At 40.5% G+C, this 27692-nt stretch overlaps 1 protein-coding gene across 3 annotated transcripts in view; it reads left to right on the forward strand.

The window, feature by feature from the left end:
* The first annotated feature begins 1782 nt into the window (after positions 1–1782).
* The window catches only part of BMS1 (BMS1 ribosome biogenesis factor), a 71540-nt gene continuing 45630 nt past the window's right edge, over positions 1783–27692 (forward strand). For 2 of the 3 annotated variants that reach the window (XM_030334195.1, XM_030334197.1), the window contains exons 1-2: positions 25107–25179; positions 26727–26936. In XM_030334195.1, the coding sequence (XP_030190055.1) occupies positions 26761–26936 (176 nt within the window). In that variant the 5' untranslated portion in view covers positions 25107–25179; positions 26727–26760. Of the gene's footprint in view, positions 1871–1988; positions 2112–6986; positions 7114–7708; positions 7805–25106; positions 25180–26726; positions 26937–27692 lie in introns of those variants that run through there. The other variant, XM_030334196.1, reaches the window with a different exon arrangement.

Here is a 27692-nt window from a genome sequence, read left to right on the forward strand (position 1 = left end):
CCCACCCCCCTCTCTCCATCAACCCTGAGTTTGTTCTCTATTGTTAAGAGTCTCTTGTGGTTTGTTCCCCTTTCTTCTCTTTTTCTCTCTCTTCCCATACATTCATCTGTTTTGTTTCTTAAATTCCACATGTGAGTGAAGTTATATGGTATTTGTTTTTCTCTGGTCGACTTATTTTGCTTAGCATAATGCATTCTGGCTCCATCTGTGTCGTTGCAAATGGCAAAATTTCTTTTTTTTTGAAGGCTAAGTAATATTCCATTATATATATATACCACCTCTTTTTTATTCATTCATCAGTCTATGGACAATTGGGCTCTCTCCACAGTTTGGCTATTGTTGATAATGCTGCTATAAACATCGGGGTGCATGTACCCCTTTGAATCTGTATTTTTGTATCCTTTGGGTAAATACCTAATAGTGCAATTGCTGGATCATAGGGTAGTTCTATTTTTAATTTTTGAGGAACCCATTATGCATATGTTTGAATACTTGATATCCCACAGGTCTCTGAGGCTCTGTTCAACATTTTTCATTGTTTTCTTTCTGTTCTTCAGACTGGATAAATCCAGACTGTTCTTCAGACTGGATAAGTTGACCTGTTCTGTCTTCAATGAAGTTTGTTCATTATTTCTTTTTTAAATTTTTTTTTTCAACGTTTATTTATTTTTGGGACAGAGAGAGACAGAGCATGAACGGGGGAGGGGCAGAGAGAGAGGGAGACACAGAATCGGAAGCAGGCTCCAGGCTCCGAGCCATCAGCCCAGAGCCTGACGCGGGGCTCGAACTCACGGACCGCGAGATCGTGACCTGGCTGAAGTCGGACGCTTAACCGACTGCGCCACCCAGGCGCCCCATGTTCATTATTTCTTCTGCCACATCAAATCTGATCTTGTGCCCTTCTAATGAATTTCTAATTTCTGGTTATTGTACTTTTCAACTCCAGAATATCTTTTTGTTTTTTTTAAATAATTTTTATCTCTTTATTGATATTGTCTACATAGTAAGACATTGTACTATTACTTTCCTTTAGTTCTTTAGACGTGGTTACCCTTTAGTTTGAACATATTGAAAATAGCTGATTTAAAGTCTTTTGTCTAGCAAGTCTAGTATCTGCACTTCCTAAGGGACAATTTGTATCAATTGTTTTTTTCCTCTATTGTGTCAGATATTATTCCTTGTTTCTTTGCTTGTCTCATAATTTTTGTTGAAAATTAGTCATTTTAAATAATATTACTTGGCAGCTTTCAGAGTCTCCCCTCCCCAGTGTTTGTTGTTATCACTGTCATTGTTATGTTGTTTAGTGAGTTTTCTAAACTGATTGCGTAAAGTCTGTATTCTTTATCATGTGTGGCCACTGAAATCTCTACTCAGTAGGCTAGTCAGCTAATGATTTACCAGATTTCCTCAAATGCTTGGAGTTAATAAGTCTCCTGGTCTGTGTCCAGGTGCTCTCTGTGCATTGGTGGCACACACCTTCAACACTCAGATGTGCTATTGACAACTCTGCCTTAGTCTTTACTTCTGCATGTACAGAGCTTCAAGGTCAGCTGAGAATAAGAGCTTAGGGTCTTCTTAGGTCTTTCCTGAGCATGTGCATGTCCCTGGGCATGTATGTGGCTTTCTAGATTCCTAGGAATACGTTGAAGCTTTCAAAGTTCCTATGGGCATTATGAGATTTTCCTTTTTTAGCTTTTAAATTAGCCTCTTGCTTGCTCCAACTGTTATTCACCACCTCAGGTGGCTGTGAAGTTAATAACTTTCCTCTAATTCTTTTCCAAGCACGTCCCCTGGGGAAAAGGCTGTTTGTACTGTGGAAGCTCCAAGCTAGCTTAAAGACAGTAGAGTCTTCCAAGGAACCATCAGACAGGTAAATAATGACAGTTCTCTGGGGATGAGGCTTTGAAAGAGCTCTATCCCTCTTCTGCTCTCTCTGGTGGCTGCCTTGTTGCTGCTTTTCACTGTGATTACAAGCTGTTTGTTTTCAGGCCTCCCGTGGAGCTGGATGGTAAAGGATGCAAATGGAGCGAGTTAAAATGCCACAAACCTCACAAACCTCAAACCAGCAGTGTTTATTGAATGAATGCTCCCTGGATTTACGCAAGACTGTGGTTAGTTTCAAACTTTAAAAAAAGCTGATTCTTAGAATTTTTGCTAGTTTTCTTATTTATTTTATGGAGGAATTTTTGGAAGTCCTGACTCTGCTTCTTATTACTTCTGCTTCTCATCGTGTATAGCTGCATGGTTTCCACTGTATGCATTGGTCATCGATTTTTTTTTAATTAAACAATTATTGATTTATTTTGATCGAATGAGAGAGAGAGAGAGAGACAAAGAGAGAGAGAGTGTGTACGAGCAAGGAGAGGCAGAGAGAGTGGGAGAGAGAGAATCCCAAGCACACTCTGCGTTGCTAACACAGAGCCTGACATGGGGCTTGATCCCATGAACCATGAGATCATGACCTGAGCCAAACAAAATCAAGAGTTGGGCACTCAACTGACTGAGCCACCCAGGTGCCTCTATCATTGATTATTTAACCAGTTTGCTGTTGAAGGATATGTATGTATAGTTTTTTGCTGATACTAGCAATGTTTCATTGAATAACCTTATGTAAATGTAATTTCGTATGTGTGAAACTTAAGGAAAAATTTTCTAGAATTAGAATAACTGGGTCTTAGGTCAAAACTAGGCCATCTCATAATTTTCATAAATACTACAAAATTGCCCTGAACAGTGGTTGTATCATTTTGTACTTCTGCTGGAAGTCAGTTTTATCCCTTAGTTCTTTAGCTGTCAACTGAGCATTGCTTTTAGCTAGGCAATATTTTATGTGTTCAGGATACTGTCAGTGGTGTGCTGGAATATGTTTAACAACTAGTTCTCTTAGGAGAATCCCACCCCCTGGTTTGTAGTGTTTTCTGATGTCTGTAGTGTTAATGCACCACACCATAGCCATTTGTAGTGACATGGGGTTGGGGAGAGATATGCACGACAACCCTTTAAATACTTTTTTTAAGTTTATTTATTTTGAGAGAGAGAGAGAACAAGCGAGAGAGAGAGCATGCACAAGCAGGGTAAGGTTAATAACAAACCGATATTAATTTCTTAATTTTGGTAAATATATATGTTAATTAAGATCTTAACATTGGGAAAACTGGGTGAAGGTTATGCAAGAACTTTACAATATATACAACTTTTCATGGAGTCTAAAATTATTTAAAAATAAAAAGTTAAGAACTGCAAAGAAATCTTTAACTTAGTAGAGCTGTTATTGGTACTGGATTGGTACTATAATTTCTAAAACTACTTTGTATCAGTTGAATGGGTAAATATATTGCAGTGCTTAGAAACCAGGTTCTATTAGAAGGGAATTACAGATATTGAATGGGAAAATGTTGTTGGATATGAATTGGAGGAATCAATATCCACTCATGATATTTTAAAAAATGAATATTTTTTTGCTCTGGCTTCTGAAAGGGCCTAGAAGCACTAGCCCATCTGTTGCATACCTAATAGCCAAATTTTGGTTTCCAAATACTCTTTTTTCCACTGAAAGAAATCTAACTCTGGAACATGTAAAGTATAAATTAATTCTGGAATATAATTTTATGCTAGAAACAAGATGTACTGAAAGGATTCATAAAAGGACACAGAACCCCATCATTGACCAAATTGGAGTAGCTTAGCACCAAAAAGAGTGACTGGTTATTATTACACAGTGACCAAAAAAATGTCCATGAGTTTCTAGTGATACAGAAGAGAGAAAAAGACATAAGAGGAAGGGGGAAGCTCTTCTTTACTTAAAAAAAAAAAAAAAAAAAAAAAAGCCAACTAACAAATATGGAAGAGAGAGGGTAAAAAAAAATCACCATTTTGTAAGCCTTAGGGCAATAATTAATTTGGCAGGAATCATCCATTGATACTAAAATCACTGATTGAAAGGTTGAAAGTGAACAGGATAATTATATGGCCTCAAAATATTGCTTTGCTGCCCATGGATTACTCATCAGTTACTGGGAAAATATGCCTTTACAAAGGAGAGAGCTGGTGACCACCACTTTAACCAAACGATCATACTAAATTTCACCAAGAGAAGGACAATGGGATGTTTAGTCCCCTATATGTTGCAATAAGAGGCATGTGATATCATCTCTTGTTTTTTTGTCCAAAAGATAAGAAGTTGCTCTGCATTTAATCATAAACAATCAGACAAATCCAGAGAATGGGATATTCTATAAGACAACTGGCCTGGATTCTTTAAAAAAAATCAAAGTAAACAAAAATGGTGGAGAGGCTTGTTCTAGGTTAGAGAAGATGGAAGAATCATAGGAACCAAATGGGATGTGTGAGAATTGATTGAATTCTGGATTGAGGAACTATTTTGAAGCACTTGAGAAATTTAAATAAGGATTGTGTTTTAGACAATTTAATTGAATTAATTTTAGTTTCTTTAGGTGTGAATGTGGTGTATGAGAACAGGGCCTTATTGTTAGGAAATACATGCTGAAATATGGAAGAGTGAACTGTCATGATAGCTGCAGGTTTCAAATGATACAGCAAAAGATACAATTATATATAGGAAGAAGTAAAGCAAATACTGCAAAAAAGGATTTAGGTGATGATAATTCAAGTGTTCACTTTATGTGTTTTTCAACTTTTTTTTTCAGGTTTGAAAATCCGAATTAGAAAGTGAGAAATAAAAACCATATCATGGCATACGTGTATGGTCTAGAGCTTAGTGTCTAATACCATTCCCCACTAAAAGGAACCAGGGCTCGCTCTTTAGAGAAATGGCTGATTCCAGGGCTGGGCAGGGTATATATAAGATGAGTGTGGAACATCATTTTATGCCAGAAAGTAGAGAAGCACTTAAAGTAATCATGCTGGCATGTCAGCTTGAAGGGGCTTTTACTGGCCAAATCTGGGACAATGTGAAGACCAAAATAATTAAGTACAGTAATCAATTGTAAACCATTGGAAGAAAATAGAAATTCATGAGTCTATACTTAAATAAATGGCGCTGAAGAGAGGCTTCTTGCTTATGGTAGAATGCTAAGAGCTAACTGGTAAATGTGGAGGAAACGTAGGAGTTAGAAAAGCAGCATTTTATATCTGTCACAGTGGAGATCGCATCAGGCGAGAATCCTCAACTGATGCTAAACGTAGGAGACAGTCTAATGAGGATTAAGGGATTTACACGGTCTTAAAATCTCCCCACAGACTGCTTATTTGTTCTCAGGGAGATAAAAAGGCAGTAATTACACAGTGGAGAGATCAAACAACTCATTGCCTGGATGATGAGAATTAGCATTTCCATTGAGGGACAGATGACAGCATATGCCATGGATGGGATACCTGTGAAGGAAACATGAAATATCACCTGTGGACTTCCCAGTCTAGATCACATAACCTAAATCTAACCGTGAGGAAATATCAGGCAAACCAAGAGTGAATGTGCTATTTTTTTCAAAAAAAAAAAAAAAAAAAAAAAAAAGTAGAGAACCATATATTTCAAAGATGCCTATGTCCAAAGATAGAAGATATGGAAATGTTCCAGATTAAAGGAAGCTAAAAAAGACATGACAACAAAATGCATGGACACTAGGCTAGATCTGTACTGGAAGGGGGAACATGCTGTAAAAGAGGTTATTGGGTCAGCTAGCCAAACTGGCATAAGAAAGGTTACTTAGATAAAAGTACCATGCTAATGTTAAATGTACTGAATTTGATAATTGCCATGGTTATATATACACCCTGAATTATTTAGGAGTAAAAAGCCATGATGTGTATAATTTCACCTTCAAAGTGGCACAGAAAAAAAAATTTTGTGTGCGTATTTTCTTATTTTTGTGTTTGTATGTAGACAGGAAGAGAATACATGCAAACGATAAATGGAGTCACATGTTAACAATAAGTGAGTCTGGGCATATGGGTGTTCTCTGTGCATATTTTATTTGCATCTTTTCTGTAAGTTTGACATCTTCCCATTTAAAAAATAGCATTATTGAGCCTGGTTTATATATTTTCTAAGGAGATTCAAATGTGCTATCAGAGTCGAGAACCACCTTTTCTAGAATGTTAAATCTGAAATCCAGATTTATCTGGATCATCCAGGGCTTATGCACATCTCTTCACTGGTTTCATGTTTTCTGGAATGGGGGTCTCCAGAAAGGAAGGTAGACATCCCAGGAAGTGTGCAAAGCTATCCTATCAGGGTCTCTGAAAAATGTGTTACAATTTGCATTTTATTTTTATCTAAAATTAAGAAAGTAATTAAGAAATAATGCTTGGATTGTCATTATATGTACTTATATACATAAGTACAAATAGTATCACTTGAAATGATGGAGTGGTGATCAAAGGGTGTTTGGAAACCATTGATATATAGGAACTTGTCCAAAATTATTCCATATCTGGCCCCTGAATACCTGTTGAGTATCTTTTTCTTACCATATCTGCTCATCCTGTTCATCTAACACACTATGCTATTTGCTTTCCCCTATACTTAACTTTTAAAATACTTCGTGCATTTTACCATGTGGAGGCTAATGCATATTCCTGCAAAGATTTTCAGCCTCATAGCACCGACCTAGTAACATGAATGGAACTGACTTTTCCCTCTTTCTGTCTACGCTATATACCTTGTGAACATTTCTAACCTAGCTCCTGTAGTACCTTATTGTAAAGGTGTTTGCATATCTACCAGAATGTTATTGAGAACAGGAACACATCTTGATTTTTCACAGCAACAAGAGTGTTTCCGTATACAGGTATAGAAAGCTCAATAGGCCTTCCCCGCCCCCTAGCAATTAGTATAGTGACAAGATATTTCTAATACAGTATTTATTTCTCCCCTAAAAATGAAAACAGGTGCATTATATGCATCAAATAGAATTTTTTTATAAGCTCTATCAATGCATGAAGCAAACATTTTGCACATTCCTCAGTGGTTAATTCAGATTAAACAGAATGTACTGTTTTTACAGGGATTAGTATCATTCAAGGATGTGTCAGTCAGTTTCACCCAGGTGGAGTGGCAGTGGCTGGACTCAGCTCAGAAGATCCTGTGCAGGGATGTGATGCTGGAGAACTACAGCAAACTGGTTTCAGTGGGTAAGTAGAGTTTCCCAAGTAACTTCCTAGAGCATGAATTTCCATTCTGAGTTGATGAAACATGTCATACCTCTAAAGACTTGAATTGTTTTTATTTTTATTTTTACTTTTTTTTGAGAGCGAGAGAGAGAGAGTGTGTGTGTGCACGAGGGAGGAGGCAGAAGGAGAGAGACAGAGACAGAGACAGAGAGAGAAGGAGAGAGAATCCTAAGCAGGCTCCATGCTTAGCAGGTAACCTGATGCAGAGCTCGATCCCACGACCCTGGGATCATGACCTGAGCCTAAATCAAGAGTCGGATACTCAACCGACCGAGCCATCCAGGCAACCCCTTTAATTTTTATTGTTTTATTATATATATCTATATATATAATTTGAGTATAGTTGACATGAGTTGAATTGTTTTTATTGCTAAGGGTTTGGTTAAAATACTTAATTGCTTTAGGCCTTCAGGAAGGATGTCAGTGTCTTCATCTCTAGTGAGAGGTACTGCTCTGCTGGGGTTGAAATAAGCAATGTCATCATGCATGACAGTCCTTAGGCATCATGAAGCACAAGATGTGTAGACGTGAGTCTTGTGTCATTTCTCATTGACAGGGTGTCTTACAATCAAACCAGATGTGATCTCCCAGTTGGAGCAAGGAGCAGAACCATGGATAATAGAGGTGATGTTCTCAAGCCAGAGTCTTCCAGGTGAGTTATTGTGTACCCAAGAGATGGAAGCTACTGGAAATCAGATCTTAAAGTGGACAGTTGGTTACTTGGTACCTGTAATATTTTCCTATGGCCGTTGTAATGGAATACCACAAACTGGGTTACTTAAAACAACAGAAATGTATTCTCTCACTTCTGGAGGCTAGAAGTACAAAATCAGGATGTCAGCAGAGCCATACTTTCTCCAAAGCCTCTAGGGGAAAATCCTTCCTACCTCTTCCTAACTTCTGGTGGTTGCTGGCAATCCTTGGCATTCCTTGACTTACAGCTGACTCTAATCCCTGTTTCTGTTATCATCTAGCCTTCCCTCTTTGTGTCCTCCCCTAATTTAGGGCCCACCCTAATCTAACATGACCTCATCCTAACTAATTATATCTACCAAGACCCTAGTTCCATATATCACATTCTGAGGTTCTGGGTGGATATGAACTTTAGGGACATTATTCAGACTACTGTGAGATCTCTGAAACATTTTTGGAAATCTCATTTTAGAGACTTCATACCTTCACAAATATTGAAGGATGTCTGACCACCATTCCCAAGATGTTTAAATTAACATATTGTAATATCACCTTCCTCTTAGAATGTGCTCATTCTCTACTTGATGTTTATAGAGACACTTTGCACTCTGACATTACCCAAATCTAATTTCTAGTTACTGTATCTTCAATATTTATTTCTTCATTATTCTTCAGTTGCCCAATTTCTTCCCATTTTTATATACTCCTTTTGATTTTCATCAATTTTGGATATAGCCTCTTTTTTAAAGTTTTTTTAAATTTTTCAGATCATGACGTGAGCTGAAGTTGGATGCTCAACTGACTGAGCCACCCAGGCGCCCCAAGTTTTTTTTAAATGTTTATTTATTTTTGAGAGAGACAGAGAGAGTATGAGCGGGGGAGGGGCAGAGAGAGAAGGAGACACAGAATCCAAAGCAGGCTCCAGGCTCTGAGCTGTCAGCACAGAACCTGGCGCGGGGCTCAAACCCACAACCTGTGAGATCATGACTTGAGCTGAAGTTGGACGCTTAACCAACCGAGCCACCCAGGCACCCCAGTTTCTTTAGGAATAGCTAAACGTCTAGTGATTTAAACATCTGTGCTCCATCACGTAACTCTACTCCTTCCTTCTATCCTTTCATGGTGAAGTGCCTCATGTTTTTCTGTGTTCAGACTCACTATCCATTTTCTCTTTTGTCCCTGCTGCTAAGATTTCATAGCCATTGGGTTTTTGGCCCAGAATGATAATTGCCTGTGTACCTTTGTGCTTTATTTGGTAGTGCTCAATATTCCCTCTATAATACACCTAAACTTGTTTTTGGTAAGTAGAACTAATTTGGTCACATTCACCTTCTTTTTTTTTTTTTTTTAATTTTTTTTTTTAATGTTTATTTATTTTTGAGACAGAGAGAGACACAGCATGAGCAGGGAAGGAGCAGAGAGAGAGAGAGGGAGACACAGAATGTGAAGCAGGCTCCAGGCTCTGAGCTATCAGCACAGAGCCCGATGCGGGGCTCAAACTCACGAACCATGAGATCATGACGTGCGAAGTCGGACGCTTAACCGACTGAGCCACCCAGGCGCCCCACATTCACCTTCTTTAACTATTTATCCTTCTGCAGTTTGTCTAGTTTACCACCCAGCACCAGGGCTCATCACACTGCTGGCATACAGGAAATATTAATTAAATCAATAAATCTTGATTTATGCAATCATTCCACTCAATCTAGGATTTTTAATTAATTAATTAATTTATTTATTTATTTTAATTTTTTTAATGTTTATTTATTTTTGAATCAGAGAGAGAGCATGAGCAGGGAAGGGGCAGAGAGAGAGAGGGAGACACAGAATGTGAAGCAGGCTCCAGGCTCTGAGCTGTCAGCACAGAGCCCGATGCGGGGCTCGAATCCACAAACTGTGAGATCATGACCTGAGCCAAAGTCGGACGCTTAACCGACTGAGCCACCCAGGTACCCCAATCTAGGATTTTTTAAAAGGCTTTGTTTCATACCTCCTACTCTTCCTAGATGTTTCAAATCTATTAATCAATTTTTAAGGCGTCACCTGTCTTTATGTTCATGGCTCCAAAACTGGTGGCAAAATTACAATCATCGTAGTCAACACTTGTGTTACAGCCTGTGATGCGCAAGGCACCGTTCTAAGCAGTTCACATGTATTAATTCATCTACTTCTCACAACCGTCCCCTGGGACATATACTATTATTATTTCTGTGGATAAACGAGCTGAAGTCCCAGGAGATTAAATTCCATGCCCAACGTCCTCCAGTAAATAAGTGGTGCTCCTTGATTTCATACCCAAGTTACCTAGTACTAGAGACCATGCTCGTTAAAACTGTTCTGTGCTGCCTGTCGTCTCTAGTATACTTTACTTCTGCCTCACAGAGCAGCATTTGGCCTGTTGGAAGGTCACTTCCAGTGAGAAGTCCTACTTGCTTCATCCTCAGAATGTCAGAAACTGAAGTCATTAACTTTCCATTTTACAATGTCTATTCACTTTCCAAATTCTCCTTTTAGTCACTGGGCTCTGTTGTTCTCCCGTTTGCATGGATTGAGTCATCCTGAAATTTTCATCTCTCCCATCCTCTCATACATTTTATCTCAGTATCTTGTTATTATTACGCTTTCAGTTCCCCCAGTGTGCTCAGTTATCATGAACTTCGACCAGAACCATATTGTCACATAGGTGAATTCTTATTTGTGTTTGTCAGATTTGATTACCAAAATTGTGACCTTTATCTTGAGACTAACCTGAGAAGATAAATCTGGTACTTACTATATAGTTCTGAAATCTACAACTTTGTTTTATGTTTATTTATTTTTGAGAGAGAGAGACAGAGTGCAAGCAGGGGAGGAGTAGAGAGAGGGAAACACAGAATCTGAAACAGTTTCCAGGCTCTGAGCTGTCAGCACAGAGCCCAACGTGGGGCTTGAACTCATGAACTATGAGATCATGACCTCAGCTGAGGTGAACGCTTAACTGACTGAGCCACCCAGGTGCCCCTACAACTTTTTTTAAAATAAGGACTATCATGATAGCCTTATGTTGCCTGTCCAAATTTTATTTTTCTCTGTTTTCCCAAAACTTATCCTAAATTCCATTTAATCTGTATTTGTAAATATCCTGAAACATATCTAGATCTTTTATTGAACTGCGTTTTGCCTCCCTAGAAACTTTAAACCTTTAATTTTATGCTCAAATCCTGTTTTCAAGAAACTGTTCTTTACCACTCTAGATGTATGACTTTAGACAAGCTACTTAATCTTTATATGCCTTAGTTTCCTCATCTGTAAAATGGGGACAGTAAGCAAACCTATCTGAAAGGGTTCTGAGGATTAAACAAATTAAGTGTGAATTAGTATTAAATATGGTTATTGTTTATTAGCATCAGACGTTATTGTTTTCTCCCTCCTTGTTTTCCACTTGCACATAGGTGTTCTGCCAAGACTTATGTGTGTTGATTCATGAGTTTCTTTCTCTCAACTTACTTATGATTTTGCTAGATAAGTGCCTTTTTCCCCCTCTTGCTCATGTTTATGTGTACCAGAACTATATATTCAGTGATTATCTAATTAGTTGGTAGAGGAGCCAGTTGAGGAAAAAACCTTTTTTCTTCCCTCCTAAAATTAATAGAAATTACAGATGTGTGAACTAAGATATTAGCTCGAGTTAAGAAGATTATTATAAAACAAGACTTTGAAAAAAACCCAGTAAGTTAGAATATTGTAAAGGGAAGAAATAGGAATTCATGATTAGCGTAGATTCAGTATTAATCAGCACCGATGAACTAAAATAACTAAATCAGCATTCAAAATAAATCTATTAATTTGGCCTTGATGCAAGGATCACCACTTGGTCTACATATTTCTTACTCAATGTTAAAGGTCACATTTGGACAATACTGAAGGTACTTGTATTTTATTGTCTTCTCTCCTTTTTTGATGCTGCAAAAGGTTCTTTTCCATAGATTGATTGATCAATAGGTGGAACATCACCAGTTATGAGGAATTTTCCTTTTCTTCTGGGAGACTGGTCTTGAAGCCAAAACTTAACCACATTTAAGTACAATTAGAGAGCCAAGTCATAACCAATATAATTCATCAGATGTGATTAATTTTCCTTTATTCCAGAAAAAGCCTGGAGAGGCCAGAACATCCAAGACCATTGATCCAGGCAACTTATATTAATCAAAACAAACAAACAAACAAACAAACACACTGATTAATGAGAAAAATACTTCATGTGGGAAAGCAGTTAACATGGGTATGAATCCTATAGGTTCAAGAACAGTTCACTATAAATGTGACTCACAGGAGAAAAGTTTGAAACATTTCAGAGTTAATGATTGGTAATAGAAACTGGGTAAGAAAGGTGATTGATGGATGTGATGTATGTGGAAAGTCACTTTTCAATATTAAGCTTGAAGAAATATCTGCTGAAATTAATGAATATAATCAAAATGGGAAGGATATCTGTCTCACTTCCATTAGTATGGTGGCTATTTCAAGTTCAACAGAAAAGACAGAGACTGATCTCCACCTCTTTAATTAGTATATGAAAAACAAAAACGCACCACGCAGAAAAGACAGGGATTGCATATCCCTGAAACTGTAATTGTGTTGAACCTCCTAGACATTTACTCAAAATCTTTTATCAGTGCATTCTCATTTCACAGAATAAATGACTACTGACATACTACACAAAGAAACAACAAAATACAAGAGGAATACATAGCCCAGCTTTCAGGCCCAAGATGAGAATCTGAGTCTTTGTTAGAGTTACAATATATTTATACTGTACATTTTCAAGAGCTCTCTGAAGACAGAGCTCTCCCCACCCCCCCGCCGCCCCCCAGAATTAAAACATCCTTTTTTTTTTTTGGTCATAAGAAGCTGTATGAACTAGTACCAGATAACAGTTAATAAAATGTAGAACTTAGGGGCACTGGGTGGCTCAGTCAGTTGAGTGACCAACTCATTCTTGACTTTGGTTCAGGTCATGATCTCACGGTTTGTTGGGCTCTGTACTGACAGTGTGGAACTGGCTTGGAATTCTCTCTCTCCCTCTCTCTCTGCCCCTTCTCTGCTTGCGCTGTCTCTCACTCTCAAAATAAATAAATAAACTTAAAAAAAAAAAAAAAGGAAAAGTGGGACTTACAGTCCTGATGAGGAAGATTGTACAAGTGTGAATATTCCAGTTTTGGGTGGAAATGAGCAGGGTTTTATAGGATTGACAGGTGGGGAAGCCAGTGCTGTTGAATTAGCATTTAGTCCTTTAGAATGTGTGTCTTGACAAGGTAGAATACCTTGATCATTTTTACCATTTATCTTTTTGGTACAATGAAAAAAATATAGTATCAATTTCTCATGGTGGTTGTAGTTGTGAGATCATTACCACCAAAATGATAATGATCACTTAAAATATTTTAAAGTGAATCTTGCAAGGTTGCAGTGGCAACCTTTGCTTAGTTTGAGCATTTTCATTTTCTGTCCTTTCTATTAACTAATTGGTATTTCTAATGGTTCCTATCTAGAATATTTACAGGTAATTTAGCACAGGAGCAAATTTGGAGCCAGCTTGAAAGAAAAAAGGAAGTTCACTGGCCAGAAAGCTATATATAAAACACGAAAACCCCATGATAAGTGATAAGCAGCATCCTGCTACAAATTTCCAACCCAGTAAATACTGGGGGTATTGGTCAAGGTAGCTTTAAGCACAATACAAAGAAAAGATAAGGCTTCTAGTTTATTCATCTACTTCCTGCTTCCATAGTTTAAGTGCTGAGAGTGTCCTATAATTTAAGGGATTCTTAGTAAATTAATCTGAGGAATTTCTTTTTGTTCTAGTCTAGAGCAAATATTTGTTCACTGGGAAATATATAACTTTTTTTTACCATCTGCATAAAATTTGTCAGCATCCACCTGTAAAGAGATGAATACAGGCTGGTGATAGTCTCTTCCTATAGGCTCCTAACCCAATTCAGTGGGTGTTGTAGAGTCCTGGTTTGAGCTGTCCCGTGCTGAGTGCCTGATAAGATTCCAAAAGGGATATGTAGATTTTTGACATTACTCAAAAGATTATTTTCAGATTTTGTTGGAGGAAACTTCCTACAGTAAAGAAACACAGAGGTGCTAATTGCCAGCAGCTTTGTATAGTTTTATGATTTTCCACTTTTGATGCCCTAGTGTAAGAAATGAATAACTTAATAAGTTGTCTGGTGTTCTGCAGTTATATTTATATCTTACCTGAGAGAGAAAGAGATCTTTATTGTCCTCAGGTACTGAGAAGGTGATAGCCAAACACACTCTTCTTAAAGTGGCTTGTCTGTTTGGATTACCATAAAACACCATTTTAGCTGACACCAGTATTTAGTAGATACTTTACCTTTGAGTCCTCCCGGAAATGGTTGCTCTCTCCACCTAAAAGTAAGCTTACAGAATCTGAAAAATTAATCTGTAGAGAGGAATTTGTTCCTAGGAGGCATTTCCATTGGCTTTTAAAAAACAGCTTCATTGAGGTATAATTTACATACCATAACATTCACCTACCATATGTACAATTTCGTGGTTTTGGTATATTTTTAGAGTTGTGCATGTCTCATTACAGTCCAATCTTAGGACATTTTTATCACCCAGAAATATTCCGTTGAATCAATACTCTGTCTGTCTTTACTCTGCCATCAGCCAACACTGATATGCTTTCTGTCTTTATACATAACTGTTTTCTGGAACAAGATGTTGCATATAAATGTGTGGTCCTTTAGGTCTAACTTCTTTTATTTAACTAACTTGGTTTTTGTAGGTTCATTCATGTGGTGTTCCAGTTTCTCTTGTCCTCACCATCATTTGGTATTATCACCTGTCTTTCTAATAATCATTCTAGGGGGCGCCTGGGTGGCTTGGTCAGGTTAAGCGTCCGACTTCGGCTCAGATCATGATCTCACGGTCCGTGAGTTCGAGCCCCGCGTCGGGCTCTGTGCTTACAGCTCAGAGCCTGGAGCCTGCGTCAGATTTTGTGTCTCCCTCTCTCTCTGCCCCTCCCCTGCTCACTCTCTTTCTCTTTAAAAAAATAAATAAACATTAAAAAATAAATGAAAAGATTTCCTGGTTTCGAGTTTTGTAAAGCTACATCAATCAAGACAGGGTGGTAGTGGCATAAATGTTGACAAATATATTACTTGGACAGAAAACAGAGTGCAGAAATAGACCAGAATATATATGGAGAACTGTATGAGCAAAATGCAAAGGCAATTCAATGGAGAAAGGGTAGTATTTTCCACAAATGGTGTTGGAACATTTAGATATTCTTATGCAAAAAACCCTTAGATCTTTACCTTTTACAATATAAAAGTTAGATAAAAATGGATACAGACCTAAGTGTTAAACCTAAAAGTATAAAACTTATAGAAGAAAACAAAGGAGGAAGTGTTTGTGATCTTGGGTTGCACAAAGCTATCAAAATAAATTTTGTGGTTGTTCCAAGTTTTGGGGTTGTTTGTTAAATGGCAATAGATGAGCAGAACAGTAAATTTAATAGTCTCAAGGCTGCTTCAGGAAAGACCAACACCAGTAGGTTAGGCACCATTATTTAGACCCACATGACTACTGTGGGTCTGCAATATAATTGTCTCCATCAAGTGCAGATCTAAATATAATTTAGATCTCATCATTAAAGTATCCAAAAGATTCTGGATTACTTATAAAATATTGACAACTTACTGAATGAAAACAGATGTACTCATTGATAGAACAAATGCATGGACTTTTTTTTCATATTATATCTGAAGCCCCTTTGATGTCTCCTAGACCAAGCCACGTGAGTATGGGGAGATAGCTATGTAGTGGAATTAAGGGAGGTAGGTATCTTCCAGAAGGGAGGCCTGCCAGAAGCCCCCAGGTGATGGTACTTGTTTCCATGCCCTAGAGAAGCAGGTCCCTGTGATGATTAATTTTATGTGTCAATTTGGCTGGGCCACAGAATTGAGATATTTGGTCAAATATTATTGTGGACGTTTCTCTGAGAGTGTCCTGGGTGAGATTTACATTTAAATTGGTGGAGATTGAGTAAAGCAGATTGCTCTCCTGGTTGGGCCTCATCCAATCAATTGAAGGCCTGGGTTTAAAAGGAATTCTCCAGAAGACTGCCTTCAGAGTTCATCTGCAATATTGGCTCCTCTTGGTTTTCAAGCAGATAGTCCTCAGACTCAAACTGCAACTCTTTCCTTAGTCTCCAGTCTGCCAGCCTCCTTCATCAGATTTTGGATTTGCCAAGCCTCCAAAATCACATGAGCAGATTCCTTAAAATAAATCCTATTACCTCTATCTCTGTATGTATGTACTCTTGGTTCTGTTTCTCTGGAGAACCCTGACTAATACTGTCTCCTAGGATGGTCTTTCTTTGAGGGAGGCATGATCTTAGGATGGTGCAAAAGTTTCCAGCCTAGGGGTTGGGTATTCACACGTCACCATCCTTGACTCTCTCTCCCTGGATTTTTGAAAATCCTCTCATCATCTATTGTATCCGCATATATTTCGCTCCAGCATATGCTCAGGCCTTATGAAACCCCCTTGACTAAACAGAGGAGCATTGAGGAGAAAAGTCTAAATAGTGGTGTCTGAAGCACCTGGGTGGTTCAGTCATTTAAGCTTCTGACTTCGGCTCAGGTCATGATTTCACAGCTTGTGAGTTTGAGCCCTGCATGAGGCTCTGTGCTGATGGCTCAGAGCCTGGAGCCTGCTTCAGATTCTGTGTGTGTGTCTCTCTCTGCCCCTCCCCTGCTCATGCTCTCTCTCTCAAGAATAAATAAACATTAAAAAATTTTAAAAAAATAGTGGTGTCTGGTGAAGAAGAGAATGTGTATTGGGAAGCAAGTAACACAGGGTAGATGCAAGTTGGGGGCCTAACTTCCATTGCAGATGCCATGTAATTTCATGGAAATCTCCTCTTTGATGTCTTTACTTAGATTCTATTTTCTCATTGGCAAGTATAAATTTTTTTAAGCAGAATATTATGTGGTCATTTTAAGGGGGAAATAAAGTTTTGTGCTGGGGTCCTGGGGTTCTAGCATTTCAGCTCTGGAGAGGATTGGCACTAGAAAGGTTATCACACCTTAGCTACATGAGCCTGTGATCAATAATTATGTGAAAAGGTATTTCTGAAGGTGGAGATTTTGTTCATAGATATTCATATATAATGAATGTTCTAAGAACAGTTAGGGATAGAGAGATGAAAATAACATTATCCCTACCCACCTTACCTTATGTTTTAGCTTTTAAACCATAGCAGGAGAATGTAGTTGTGAACTAAATGGATAAGAGAAAAAAATCACACTCACCTGAAGGAGCCAGACTGTCACTCCTGAGTCATTCAACACCTAACCCTAGCTTCTCCCTTTAACACCCCAAGGTAAGAGAAGGGCAAGAGATGTTCTCCAAGTTTTCTAGGTGATTAGATTGTATTTGACTCATGTATTTAGGGCTAAGAAGAAGCTGGGTACCAGGTGTGCATTTATAATTCTATATGGTCTAAATAGGAATCTACTAAATTGGTTTTGTGCATTTTTTCTTAGCTACAGAGAAAAAGTCTTGTTTCCCGTATTTTACTAAGGTTGTCACTGTATCCATATTTATACAGTTTTTGAAATTAATTGTAAATATTTGTCATTAGGAGAGGTAGAGATTCAGGTCTGGCCAACATTTGTGTTGCCACGACGGCCAGAAGATTCTTTGCAGTCTGTGGCTCTCCCCCACCACCAACATTAGTCTCAGGTGAGGACACCCCAGCATTAGGGCTGCAGCCTCAGCCCACAGTCTAGCCACACCAGCTGCAAGGACATCTGGGAATGCTGGCTCCGACTTCATCTCAGGAAAGCACAACATGTAGTGGGGGGAACTCCCAGACATGAAAAGTGGACAAAAGAAGTACACAGTCCCAAAGCTGGACAAATGTCCCTACATGAACTGCAGAGAATTTGGGAGCCAGTGTAACCATCTCATTAAGAACTATAAAAGTGTGAGGAGCACCTGGGTGGCTCAGTTGGTTAAGCATCTGACACTTGATTTCAGCTCAGGTCATCATCTCACAGTCCATGAGATCGAGCCTCACATTGGGTTCTGTGCTGACAGTGTGGGTCCTGTTTGAGATTCTCTTTCTCTCTCTCTCTCTCTCTCAAAATAAATAAAATAAGCTTTAAGAAAAACAAGATAATAATGGTGTGGGAAAATTTGACATAGAATTTCACACCTAAACAAATCATACTTCCAGTTTTCCATTATTTTCACAATTTTTTTCTTTAAATACATCACTTGTATTTGTTTGCAAAGCAAACATTTTAGTAGCAATACTTATGGTATAGCCCAAATGTTTTCCTGAAGAAGAACAAATAAACCAAACATCAATTTTTTTTAATTCAACAGACTGTCCTTCATAGGAGAAACCAAGATTTTCTCAGACATCCAATGACTCAAAAGAAATGACACATAAACAAACAGAATAATTGTTTAATGAGAAACATTATGTTTGAAAAGCCAGTGACATAAACATGGGATGGGGCTAGCATTATGTCAGCAAACCAATGAAACCATTAATGGGAGAAAGTGTGTGCTAATAAGTCTAAGTAAAGTGTGCTAGTTTGGAAGGCTTCACAGTGCCAAACTACAAAAGAAATATTTTAAAGGAAACGATAGAAGAACTAAAATATGGAATGTAACAGCCCAATGTAAATTAAGAGAGAACAGGAAATTGAAGGATAGTACTGTAAAATACAAGAGAACAAAGAATTAGCTTTTCATAAAAATTTGTCAAAGGTTACTATTCTTATTGCGTGGGTGAGAGAAATTGATGATAAGGATGTTTAGGAAATATTTAAAGGTGCTCTATTACAGAATGTGATTGTTTTTCTTCTAAATTAGATGTGCATACCTCAATGACCTGGGGGATATATAATTTAAATAACCAAGCCTGAGCTGTACCCTAGACTATTTTAATGAGAATTTCAGATAAAAGAGACAAAGAGACACATGGATTGTCAAAAGAAAAGAAAAGAAAAAAAAAAGCTCCTCAGATGATTCTGATGACTACCCCCTTACGTACAATGAGTCTAAAAACAGTCACTGTAATTTACGAAATAAAATATCAAGAGTCAAGGTCAGTCAGGCAAAAGGAAAGCATAAAAAAGTAGAACATACAAAATTGGTCTGGTAATATGTGAAATGTAATAGGAAGTAATAATAGAACATATATATTAATATATCATTGATTTTTTTATATATCAGTTATATATACATATATAAAATATATTTGGGAATCCAATCTTCTGAGCTCATGTCTCCAAGGACTATGTATGATGCCTGAGCTCTCCTCAGGTGGTGAAATCTAGTGTTGAAGAGCAAGCTGGCAGGCCTTCACCGCATAAAATGTGCTCTGCTTCAGACCTACATGCACCTGATCAGAGGCCGAGGGGCCCTAGGCTACTTCTCGGAGGAATGAAGCAGCTGGAAGGGCACACCTGGATGTCCCTCCTGGGTGCTCCCCAAATAAGTGGTGGTTTTCTCTCTTGATTTATTTCCACTTCATTTTTGTAGGTATCCATAATGTGTCTGCTCTTTTCAACAAGGCTGTGGGGTCCCTAAAGGCAGGGCTGTCCCTATGGCTTCTAGATCATCAGAGCCTGGTACCCAGTGGGCATTCATGGATATTATTAGGATGAAAAGGGGGAGCAGGGGCCTGGTGGGGCCATGGCCAAGATGCACAGCTCCACCTGACTGGTCATGGCCCTACTCTCTCTTTCCTTTAGATTCATCCACGCTCCCAGAGGCAGCAGGCCTGATGCCACCTCACACACACTCTGGCAGGTGACTTTGCCCTGAGTCCTCCCATCCTAGCACTTCTCACGGTGTGCCCTGGTGGGCAGCTCGCTGGAGAAAGCAAGGGCTCTGGGTTAAGCAAGAGAGCTCGGGGTTATAGTGCTGAAGAACAAAGGGGTGTTCAGACTCTCTTAGTCTTGCTCTTCTCTCTACAAACTGGATATGCTGCTTAACTAAGGACCGCAGAGGAGAATTGGACCCCTAGAGCTGCTGGACCTGCCCCCTGTGGCCTGAGTCACGGTGCGTGTCCAGGTGTCTGACCCTGACTGTGTATGAGTGTGCACAGCTCTTGTGAGCACCTGCCTGCCCTCACCTACCTGTCGTGCAGCTGCATGACCTGCCTCCCACAGTGAATGACAGGGCGTATTATGGAGGCCAGATCCACACCTCATTCCCCAGCAGGTGCAACTGAGAGGAGAGAAGGCCGAGGCCACTGAAAGATGAATTGTGCAGCTAGGAGCATTTGGGTGGCTTCTGCTGCATCCAGGAAATGGTTCTTACTGGATCCCTGTCATCCTTTGTGCCAAAGAGAAGGATTTGGTAAGCCACAGTTATGGGCAGGACCTGAGTCTCCAAGATCAACAGGATAGGCAACACATCCACAAAGGCAGGGACTCCTGGAAACCCGAAATCCTGTAGACTGGTGGCTCTCAATGCTGGTCCCAGGACCAGCAGCATGAGCTTCACCTGGGAACTTCTTAAAATGCAAATCCTCAGGCCCTACCCAAGCACTTCTGAATCAGAACTCCAATGGGACTGTCAATCTATGTTTGTTTTTTTTTAATTTTTTTAACATTTATTTTTGAGAGAGAGACAGAATGCGAGTGGGTTAGGGGCAGAGAGAGAGGGAGACACAGAATCCGAAGCAGGCTCCAGGCTCGGCGCTGTCAGCACAGAGCCTGACGCGGGGCTTGAACCCACAAACCATGAGATCATGACCTGAGCTGAAGTCGGATGCTCAATCGACTGAGCCACCCAGGCACCCCTGTCAATCTATGTTTTAATGAGCCCCACAGGAGATTCTGATGTGTGCTAGATTTGAAGACCATGGCCCTAGAGCATCCTCTTACTCACTGTGGCCATCAGCTCTTTCAATTCCACCTCCCCAAGTCCTCCAGCCTGTTTTTGAAATTGCTCTCATGAAGCTTGTCTTGAGTTTACAAGTAAGAAGCCCCAAGGAGTAGTGCTTGTCCTGTACTGACTTCTATCACCCTGAGCACTTCTCCTTACCAGGGATACAAGTCCTTTTCTTGCAAATGGAAGACCCACAAAGTAGAGATCGTTTTGTCCTTCGTGCACAGCATCTTTATGCTGCCATAGAGACTGAGCTGGTGGCCATACAACCTGATGCACTTTGTCTGGGTGCCCCTGCATGACCATAGCGTGCTCATGGTAAACTTTGAACACGGTCATCCCACTGACAAGAACTGGCCCAGAAATCATCCAGTGAAGCCATGCTCAACCTTAGCTGTTTCCGTGAAGTTGAACAGCCTGACCTCAATAAGCTGACATGAATAAGGACCTCACTTACTGTTGTCCATTCTCCCAGGTCTTCACCTGTGAGCTAGGGATGCCCTGCCTCGTGCCTGGCCCACTGCCCAGAAGGGCTGCCCAGGGCTGGATACCTGCTCCTCTTTCTGTAGGAGAACTCCTGAGAATTATAGAAGTAGACTTTGGAAAACCTTAATCTGGGCTATGGTAGGCTTTCATGGGTCCAGAAATGTGTGAAATTTTAACAACTGTATATGAGGGTGAAAAAGTGAATTTTTCTGGACATGCATAAAATTCTCCAAGGGATCTATTGCCCCCAGTAGGCTAAGAACCACTTTCTGTAAGAGCCCCTCAGCAATCTCTGGAAAGTTCCTAAATATAAATGGGGAATCTTAATCCATAATTAAGTATTAAAGGGAAAGAAAAATGGGCAAAGAACCTAAAATGGCAATTTATTGACTAAAAAAATACATGACTTGTAAACATGAATAGAATATACATTCCAAAAGTACACAAAGTCCAAGTGTATGGCTCAATAATTACAAAGTCAACAACCCAGAAACTAGCACCAGATGAAGAAACAGAACACTACTAGGCACTCCAGAGCTGTCTGCAAGACCCCTCACACTCATATATTCCCCTCCTCTACAAAAGGAACAATTATCCTGACTTCCATTGCCATATGTCAATTCTGCCTAGTTTCAGACTATATAAATAGGAACATATATGTTCTCCTTTGTGTCTGGCTTCTTTTGCTAAATATCATCTATACTGTTGCTCATGGTAGTTTATTTTCATTGTTACATATTATCCATTGTATCAATATACTATAGTTTATTCATGCTTTTGCTGATGGACTTTTGGCTTTTTCCCAGTTTGGACAATGCTATGAACACTCTTGTACATGTCTTTTTTTTTTTTAATTTAAATTTATTTTTTTTTTTTTAATTTTTTTTTTTCAACGTTTATTTATTTTTGGGACAGAGAGAGACAGAGCATGAACGGGGGGAGGGGCAGAGAGAGAGGGAGACAGAGAATCGGAAACAGGCTCCAGGCTCTGAGCCATCAGCCCAGAGCCTGACGCGGGGCTCGAACTCACGGACCGCGAGATCGTGACCTGGCTGAAGTCGGACGCTTAACCGACTGCGCCACCCAGGCGCCCCTTAAATTTATTTATTTATCTTAGAGAGACAGCAGAGAAGGGGCAGAGAGAGAGGGGGGAGAGAGAATCCCAAGCAGGCTCCACAGAGTCAGTGCAGAGCCCTACTTGGGGCTCAGTCTCATGAACCAAGAGATCCTGACCTGAGGCAAAATCAAAAGTCGGACGTTTAACAGACTGAGCCACTCAAGTGCCCTGCGGTTGCATTTTGAAGGTAGAGTTAATAGGAATTTCCTGATAGGTTGGATATGGAGGCTAGAAAAAGAGAGGAGACAAGGATGTGTCTGAAGTGTTGGGCCTAATCAACTTCATGGCTAGAACAGTCATCAACTGAGATAAAAAACTGGACAGCCAGTTTGAGAGAGATCATGGGTTTTCTTTGGGCATATTACATTTGAAATGTCTATTATACATCCAAATAGATATGTGAGGGAGGCAGCTGGGGTTCAAGAAAGAGGTCTGAGTCATTGATATAAATATGGGAGTTGTTGGCAAATTATGGTGTATTTTAAAGGTCTAATTAGGAAAGAGAAACTACACTGTAATTTGAACAGGGAAAGTTTACATTAAAACTTACTAGCTACAACAGGGGATTGGAGCAATGGGGTATGGGCTAGTAAGAAGAGAACTCTAAAGAATATTAAGAATAGCAGATTTGAGGAGTAGCTACTACCCTAGGACAGAGATAGAGGGCCCAGGAACAATCCCACTCCTCACCCCCAACCTCCATCTGTGGAGAGCTAGACCTCATTGAAGGGGTATGGCCATGGCCCACTGGTATCAGGGTGGTCCCTATGATGCTGCACCACTGGAACTTGGAAATCCCTCTCCGGGTGCTACGGAAAAGGTAAGTGTCTCAGGGGAGTCACTCCATGACAAAAATGCCAAGAGGTGGAGGAACGTGGAGAAAGAGTGGGGCACTGCTGGCCACCACATACTGGAGGAGCTGGCCCTGGAGAAATGACCCATCTACAGAATCCTGACCAAGAGCAGAGCAGAACCGGAAAGCTTGCTCCTACAAGGTCTCTCCACTGCCCTCTACTGACAAAACTTAACATATATGCCAGCGTCAAAGGAAAAATGTTTGCGAAGTAGGCAATGAAGAATGAATTTGTAGCCGAGATACATTAACTGATACAGGTGACATATAAAATCACACCACAGAATGAGATCACCTAGGAAATAAGTATAGACACAAAAAGAAGACCAAAGGCTGAGCCCTGTGGGTTGTCTTTAACTTAAGCATGTCAGGTAGGAGTGGAAGAATCTTCAGCAAAGGCTACTGAGAAGGAGCAGCCAAGATTGTTGGTGGTGTGCTGGGCGCAGAGAATGTAATAGAGAATAGGAGGAGAGAAACTGGAGAACATATTGACAATTCTTTTGTGAAATTTTGCTACAAAGGGGCACGGAGAAAAGGTGTGGTGTCTGTTACAGAAAATGGAACCGAGAGGAGTTTGTTTTGGAAGAGGAGAGAAATAGCTGCATATTTTATGATGATGGGAATGGTCCAGTAAAAACTGATGATGTTTGTCACTTCCCTGAGTCTGTTGGTGCTGGCAAAACCCGGGAATTACAGCACTAAAGAAGTCCGAGAGGGGCTCCTGGGTGGCTCAATCGGTTGGGCGTGGACTTCGGCTCAGGTTGTGATCTCACGGCTTTTTTTTTTTTTAAATTTTTTTTTTCTTTCAACGTTTATTTATTTTTGGGACAGAGAGAGACAGAGCATGAACGGGGGAGGGGCAGAGAGAGAGGGAGACACAGAATCGGAAACAGGCTCCAGCCTCTGAGCCATCAGCCCAGAGCCCGACGGGGGGCTCGAACTCACGGACCGCGAGATCGTGACCTGGCTGAAGTCGGACGGTTAACCGACTGCGCCACCCAGGCGCCCCTGATCTCACGGCTTTTGAGGTCTAGTCTAGCATCGGCTCTGTGCTGACAGCTCAGAGCCTGGAGCCTGCTAGGATTGGGTGTTCCTCTCTCGCTCTGCCCCTCCCCCGCTTGTACTCGGTCTCTCTCAAGAATAAATAAAACATTAAAAAAAAAAAAAGTCCGAGAAATGGTCAGCCCTTGTTATCTTTAAAAAAAATTTTTTTTTAATGTTTTTATTTATTTTTGCGACACAGAGAGACAGAGCATGAGGAGGGGAGGGGCAGAGAGAGACGAGACACCAGAATCTGAAGCAGGATCCAGGATCTAAGCTGTCAGCACAGAGCCCAACGCAGGGCTTGAACTTACGGACTGTGAGATCATAACCTGAGCTGAAGTCGGACGCTTAACCGACTGAGCCACCCAGGCGCCTCCAGCTCTTGTCATCTTTAAGGAAGGGCAGGCAAATATGTCAGAGAGACTCCCAACCGTGGGATATTCCATCAGGCCACGGAGGGACGCGATGCCATTGACATTTAGAGGGGACGGGTGCCGTGACTCCGGTTGACCAGGACTAAATATATTACTTCGTCTTTCATCCTGCACCAACGAACGAACTCCAGGCCGCACTGTCAGCACAGCCTCCGGGGATCCCGGGCGAGCGGGATGCGTGGGACTCTAAACCCCAGTATTTGCAGTGCGGCGGCTGTCCCCGCCAGACAGCAAGCGCGGCGGCGCGGGCGTGGCTTCAGGTTGGATCGCAGCGCGCAGTCGTCTCCTGCGCCCCTCCTCAGCCAATCAGGAGCCTTCCTTCAGGCTTTTCCCAGACTCGCCCTTGCGTCGGTCTCTTTCTTTTGCCCCTCCGTTTCCTGCCGGCGTGTTTAGTCCGCGCGTAGGGCGCATTTCCGTTTCCGGCGCTATCCATGCGGACTTGAGAAGAAGCAGTTGTGAACCCGGTAACGGCCGCGGGTTGGGGGAGGCGGCGGTGGTGGGGTCCCGGGACCTGGGGTTCTAAGAGCTTTGCTAGTCGCACTTGGCGAGGTCCTTCAGGACAGTCTTTGCCCCCAAAGAGCGCCTCAGGCGCTCAGGTGGAGAGTCACACGTCGTACCTGCCGGAGACTTGCTGCGAGGTCGTTGGGAATGGCTGAATGAATTCGTGCGGAGAGTCGGCACAGGGTGGGGAGGTGACAGGGAGAAGTGAGAAGTTTTTCTTGGCGGGGTAATCCTAGCAGGTGGCTCAGACCTGAGCTACATCTGTTGATTCCCAGTTGTGCTTTTCCCATCCCTCTCCGCCTCCCCCCACCGCGTCCTGAAAGTGCGAAAAGTGTCAGTACAAGTTCGGGACCAAAACAAATTGAGAAGAAAAATAATGACCCGAAATCACATAGCTGTTTAGTTTCAAAGCGTTCCCTGAACTTGGATCCCCTCACTCCTGGGTAGTGTTTCTTGACGTTATGCTGGTATATACGTGGACTTTCTGTTTGCGCTGGTGCGTGCCTGTGGGAAATCTCTGATCGCCTAAGTGCAGCCTTCTGACTTCGCCCTTACTGCGTGGCATGGAAGATAGTGATTTGGATTTCCTTTGCTAGTCAGGTAACAGCTGTAGTCCCCTCCTGGCAAAATGCCTCGTACATCATAGGCAGACACAAGTATTTATGGAGCTGAAATTAATTCAGTGCCTTAACTGAGTGAAGAGATTTCGTTTTGTTTTAATTAACCAAGCGCTCAGATTGTATACAGCCTGGTTTCCTTAAAAAGCTCACTAAATCTGGTGGTTCTCAATTAATGGGCTATGAATTCCCGGGATGCTCAGAAATGTTTGTAAGGGTTTCTGCAAATCCGTGTGGTCTCCAGGCATCCTCCACAACCAGCCATAACTTACACATGTAGATGTTACTGTTTTTGTTTAAATGTATATACGTGATTATTATAATTTAAAAATTTTACAGTATCAACAGGTACTAGAAAGTAACACTGCTATCATGTTGGAGGTTCATTAAAATGCTTTAAGTTTTAAAAAGAAAATGTCTTCAAAATACTTTAAGTTTGGAAACCACTTCATTAATCCAATTGATATTAGGTGCTGAGCTGTCCAGTATGGTAACTACTAGTCACATATGGCTATTTAAATTTAGAATGGAATTAACTAAAATTATGTACAATTTCAGTGTTTCAGTTTCACTGGATACATTTTAAATTCTCAAAGCCACATGTGGTTAGTGGCCACTGTGAAAGTATAGATATAATGGAGTATTTACATCATTGAAGAAATGGGCAGTGCTGATATAGACACTTAAGATGAATAAAAAGTAATTTAAGCAGAAGTAACTAACAGATCTAATTCTAGCATAACAGAGAAATGAAATTAGGGATAGTATTAAGCAGTTTCTATCCTTGTGTGAACACATATCTCTTCCTAAAGAAATAAATGAAATTTACTCTTTTTCCTTGGGTGTTGTCTGGATTGTAAAATGCTTCCCCCATCCCTGCCTCATCAATGTAGGTTAGAGTTACTTGTGAATTGGTAAAAAGCCACTATGGAGACTAAGGACCAGAAGAAACACAGAAAGAAAAACAGTGGGCCCAAAGCTGAGAAGAAGAAGAAACGGCATCTGCAGGATCTCCAAATTGGAGATGAGGAAGATGCCCGGAAGAGAAACCCCAAAGCCTTTGCAGTACAGTCTGCTGTGCGGATGGCTCGATCCTTTCACAGGTATGTTTAGCTGGGGTCTAGCTGTTTTTCCATTTATCCTTTTTATTCTTATTTATTTTTAAGGTTTTATTTATTTATATTGAGAGAGACAGAGACAGCACAAGTGAGGGAGGGGCAGAGAGAGAGAGAGGAGAGAGAGAGAGAGAGAGAGAGAGAGAGAGAGAGAGAGAGAATCCCAAGCTGGCCCCACCCTGCCAGGGCAGAGCCTGATGTGGGGCTCGAACCCACAAAGCTGTGAGATCATGACCTGAGCCGAAACCAAGAGTCGGACACTTAACCGACTGAGCCACCAAGGCGCCTCCCCAGATGATGCTTGGATTCCTGAGTCTGTAACAACTTTGAAGGACATGAAGATACATGCGATATTCCTTTTACTAAAATGGGAACATGTAGTCTTCCCTGTGGAAGGCACTTTGCCTCCAGTATCAGCCTGTTGATTGGCTTTTTTTTGCCCAAGAGAAAAGCTTCTGAGTTTTTCTTTATAGAATTTGTTTGTTCTGTAGTAATAGGTGTGCTTGTTTTTTTTCTGAATTTGTTTCATATAACTCATAGTAATAAGTAGCTTTATTTAATGAGTCCTTATTATATGCGAGGCAGTGTACTTTAAACATTGCTGAATTAAATTCTCCTTATAGGAGAGCCAAATTTAACTTGAAAGCCTCTGCTGCTATTCATTGTGATCTTCTGCCTGCATGTTTACCTTTTTTTTTTTTAAACTATTACAGTCATCTAATAAAACAATTAGATTTAAGTTGT

Source organism: Lynx canadensis, chromosome D2, assembly GCF_007474595.2.
Source record: "Lynx canadensis isolate LIC74 chromosome D2, mLynCan4.pri.v2, whole genome shotgun sequence".
In the NCBI taxonomy this organism is placed as follows: Eukaryota; Metazoa; Chordata; class Mammalia; order Carnivora; family Felidae; genus Lynx; species Lynx canadensis.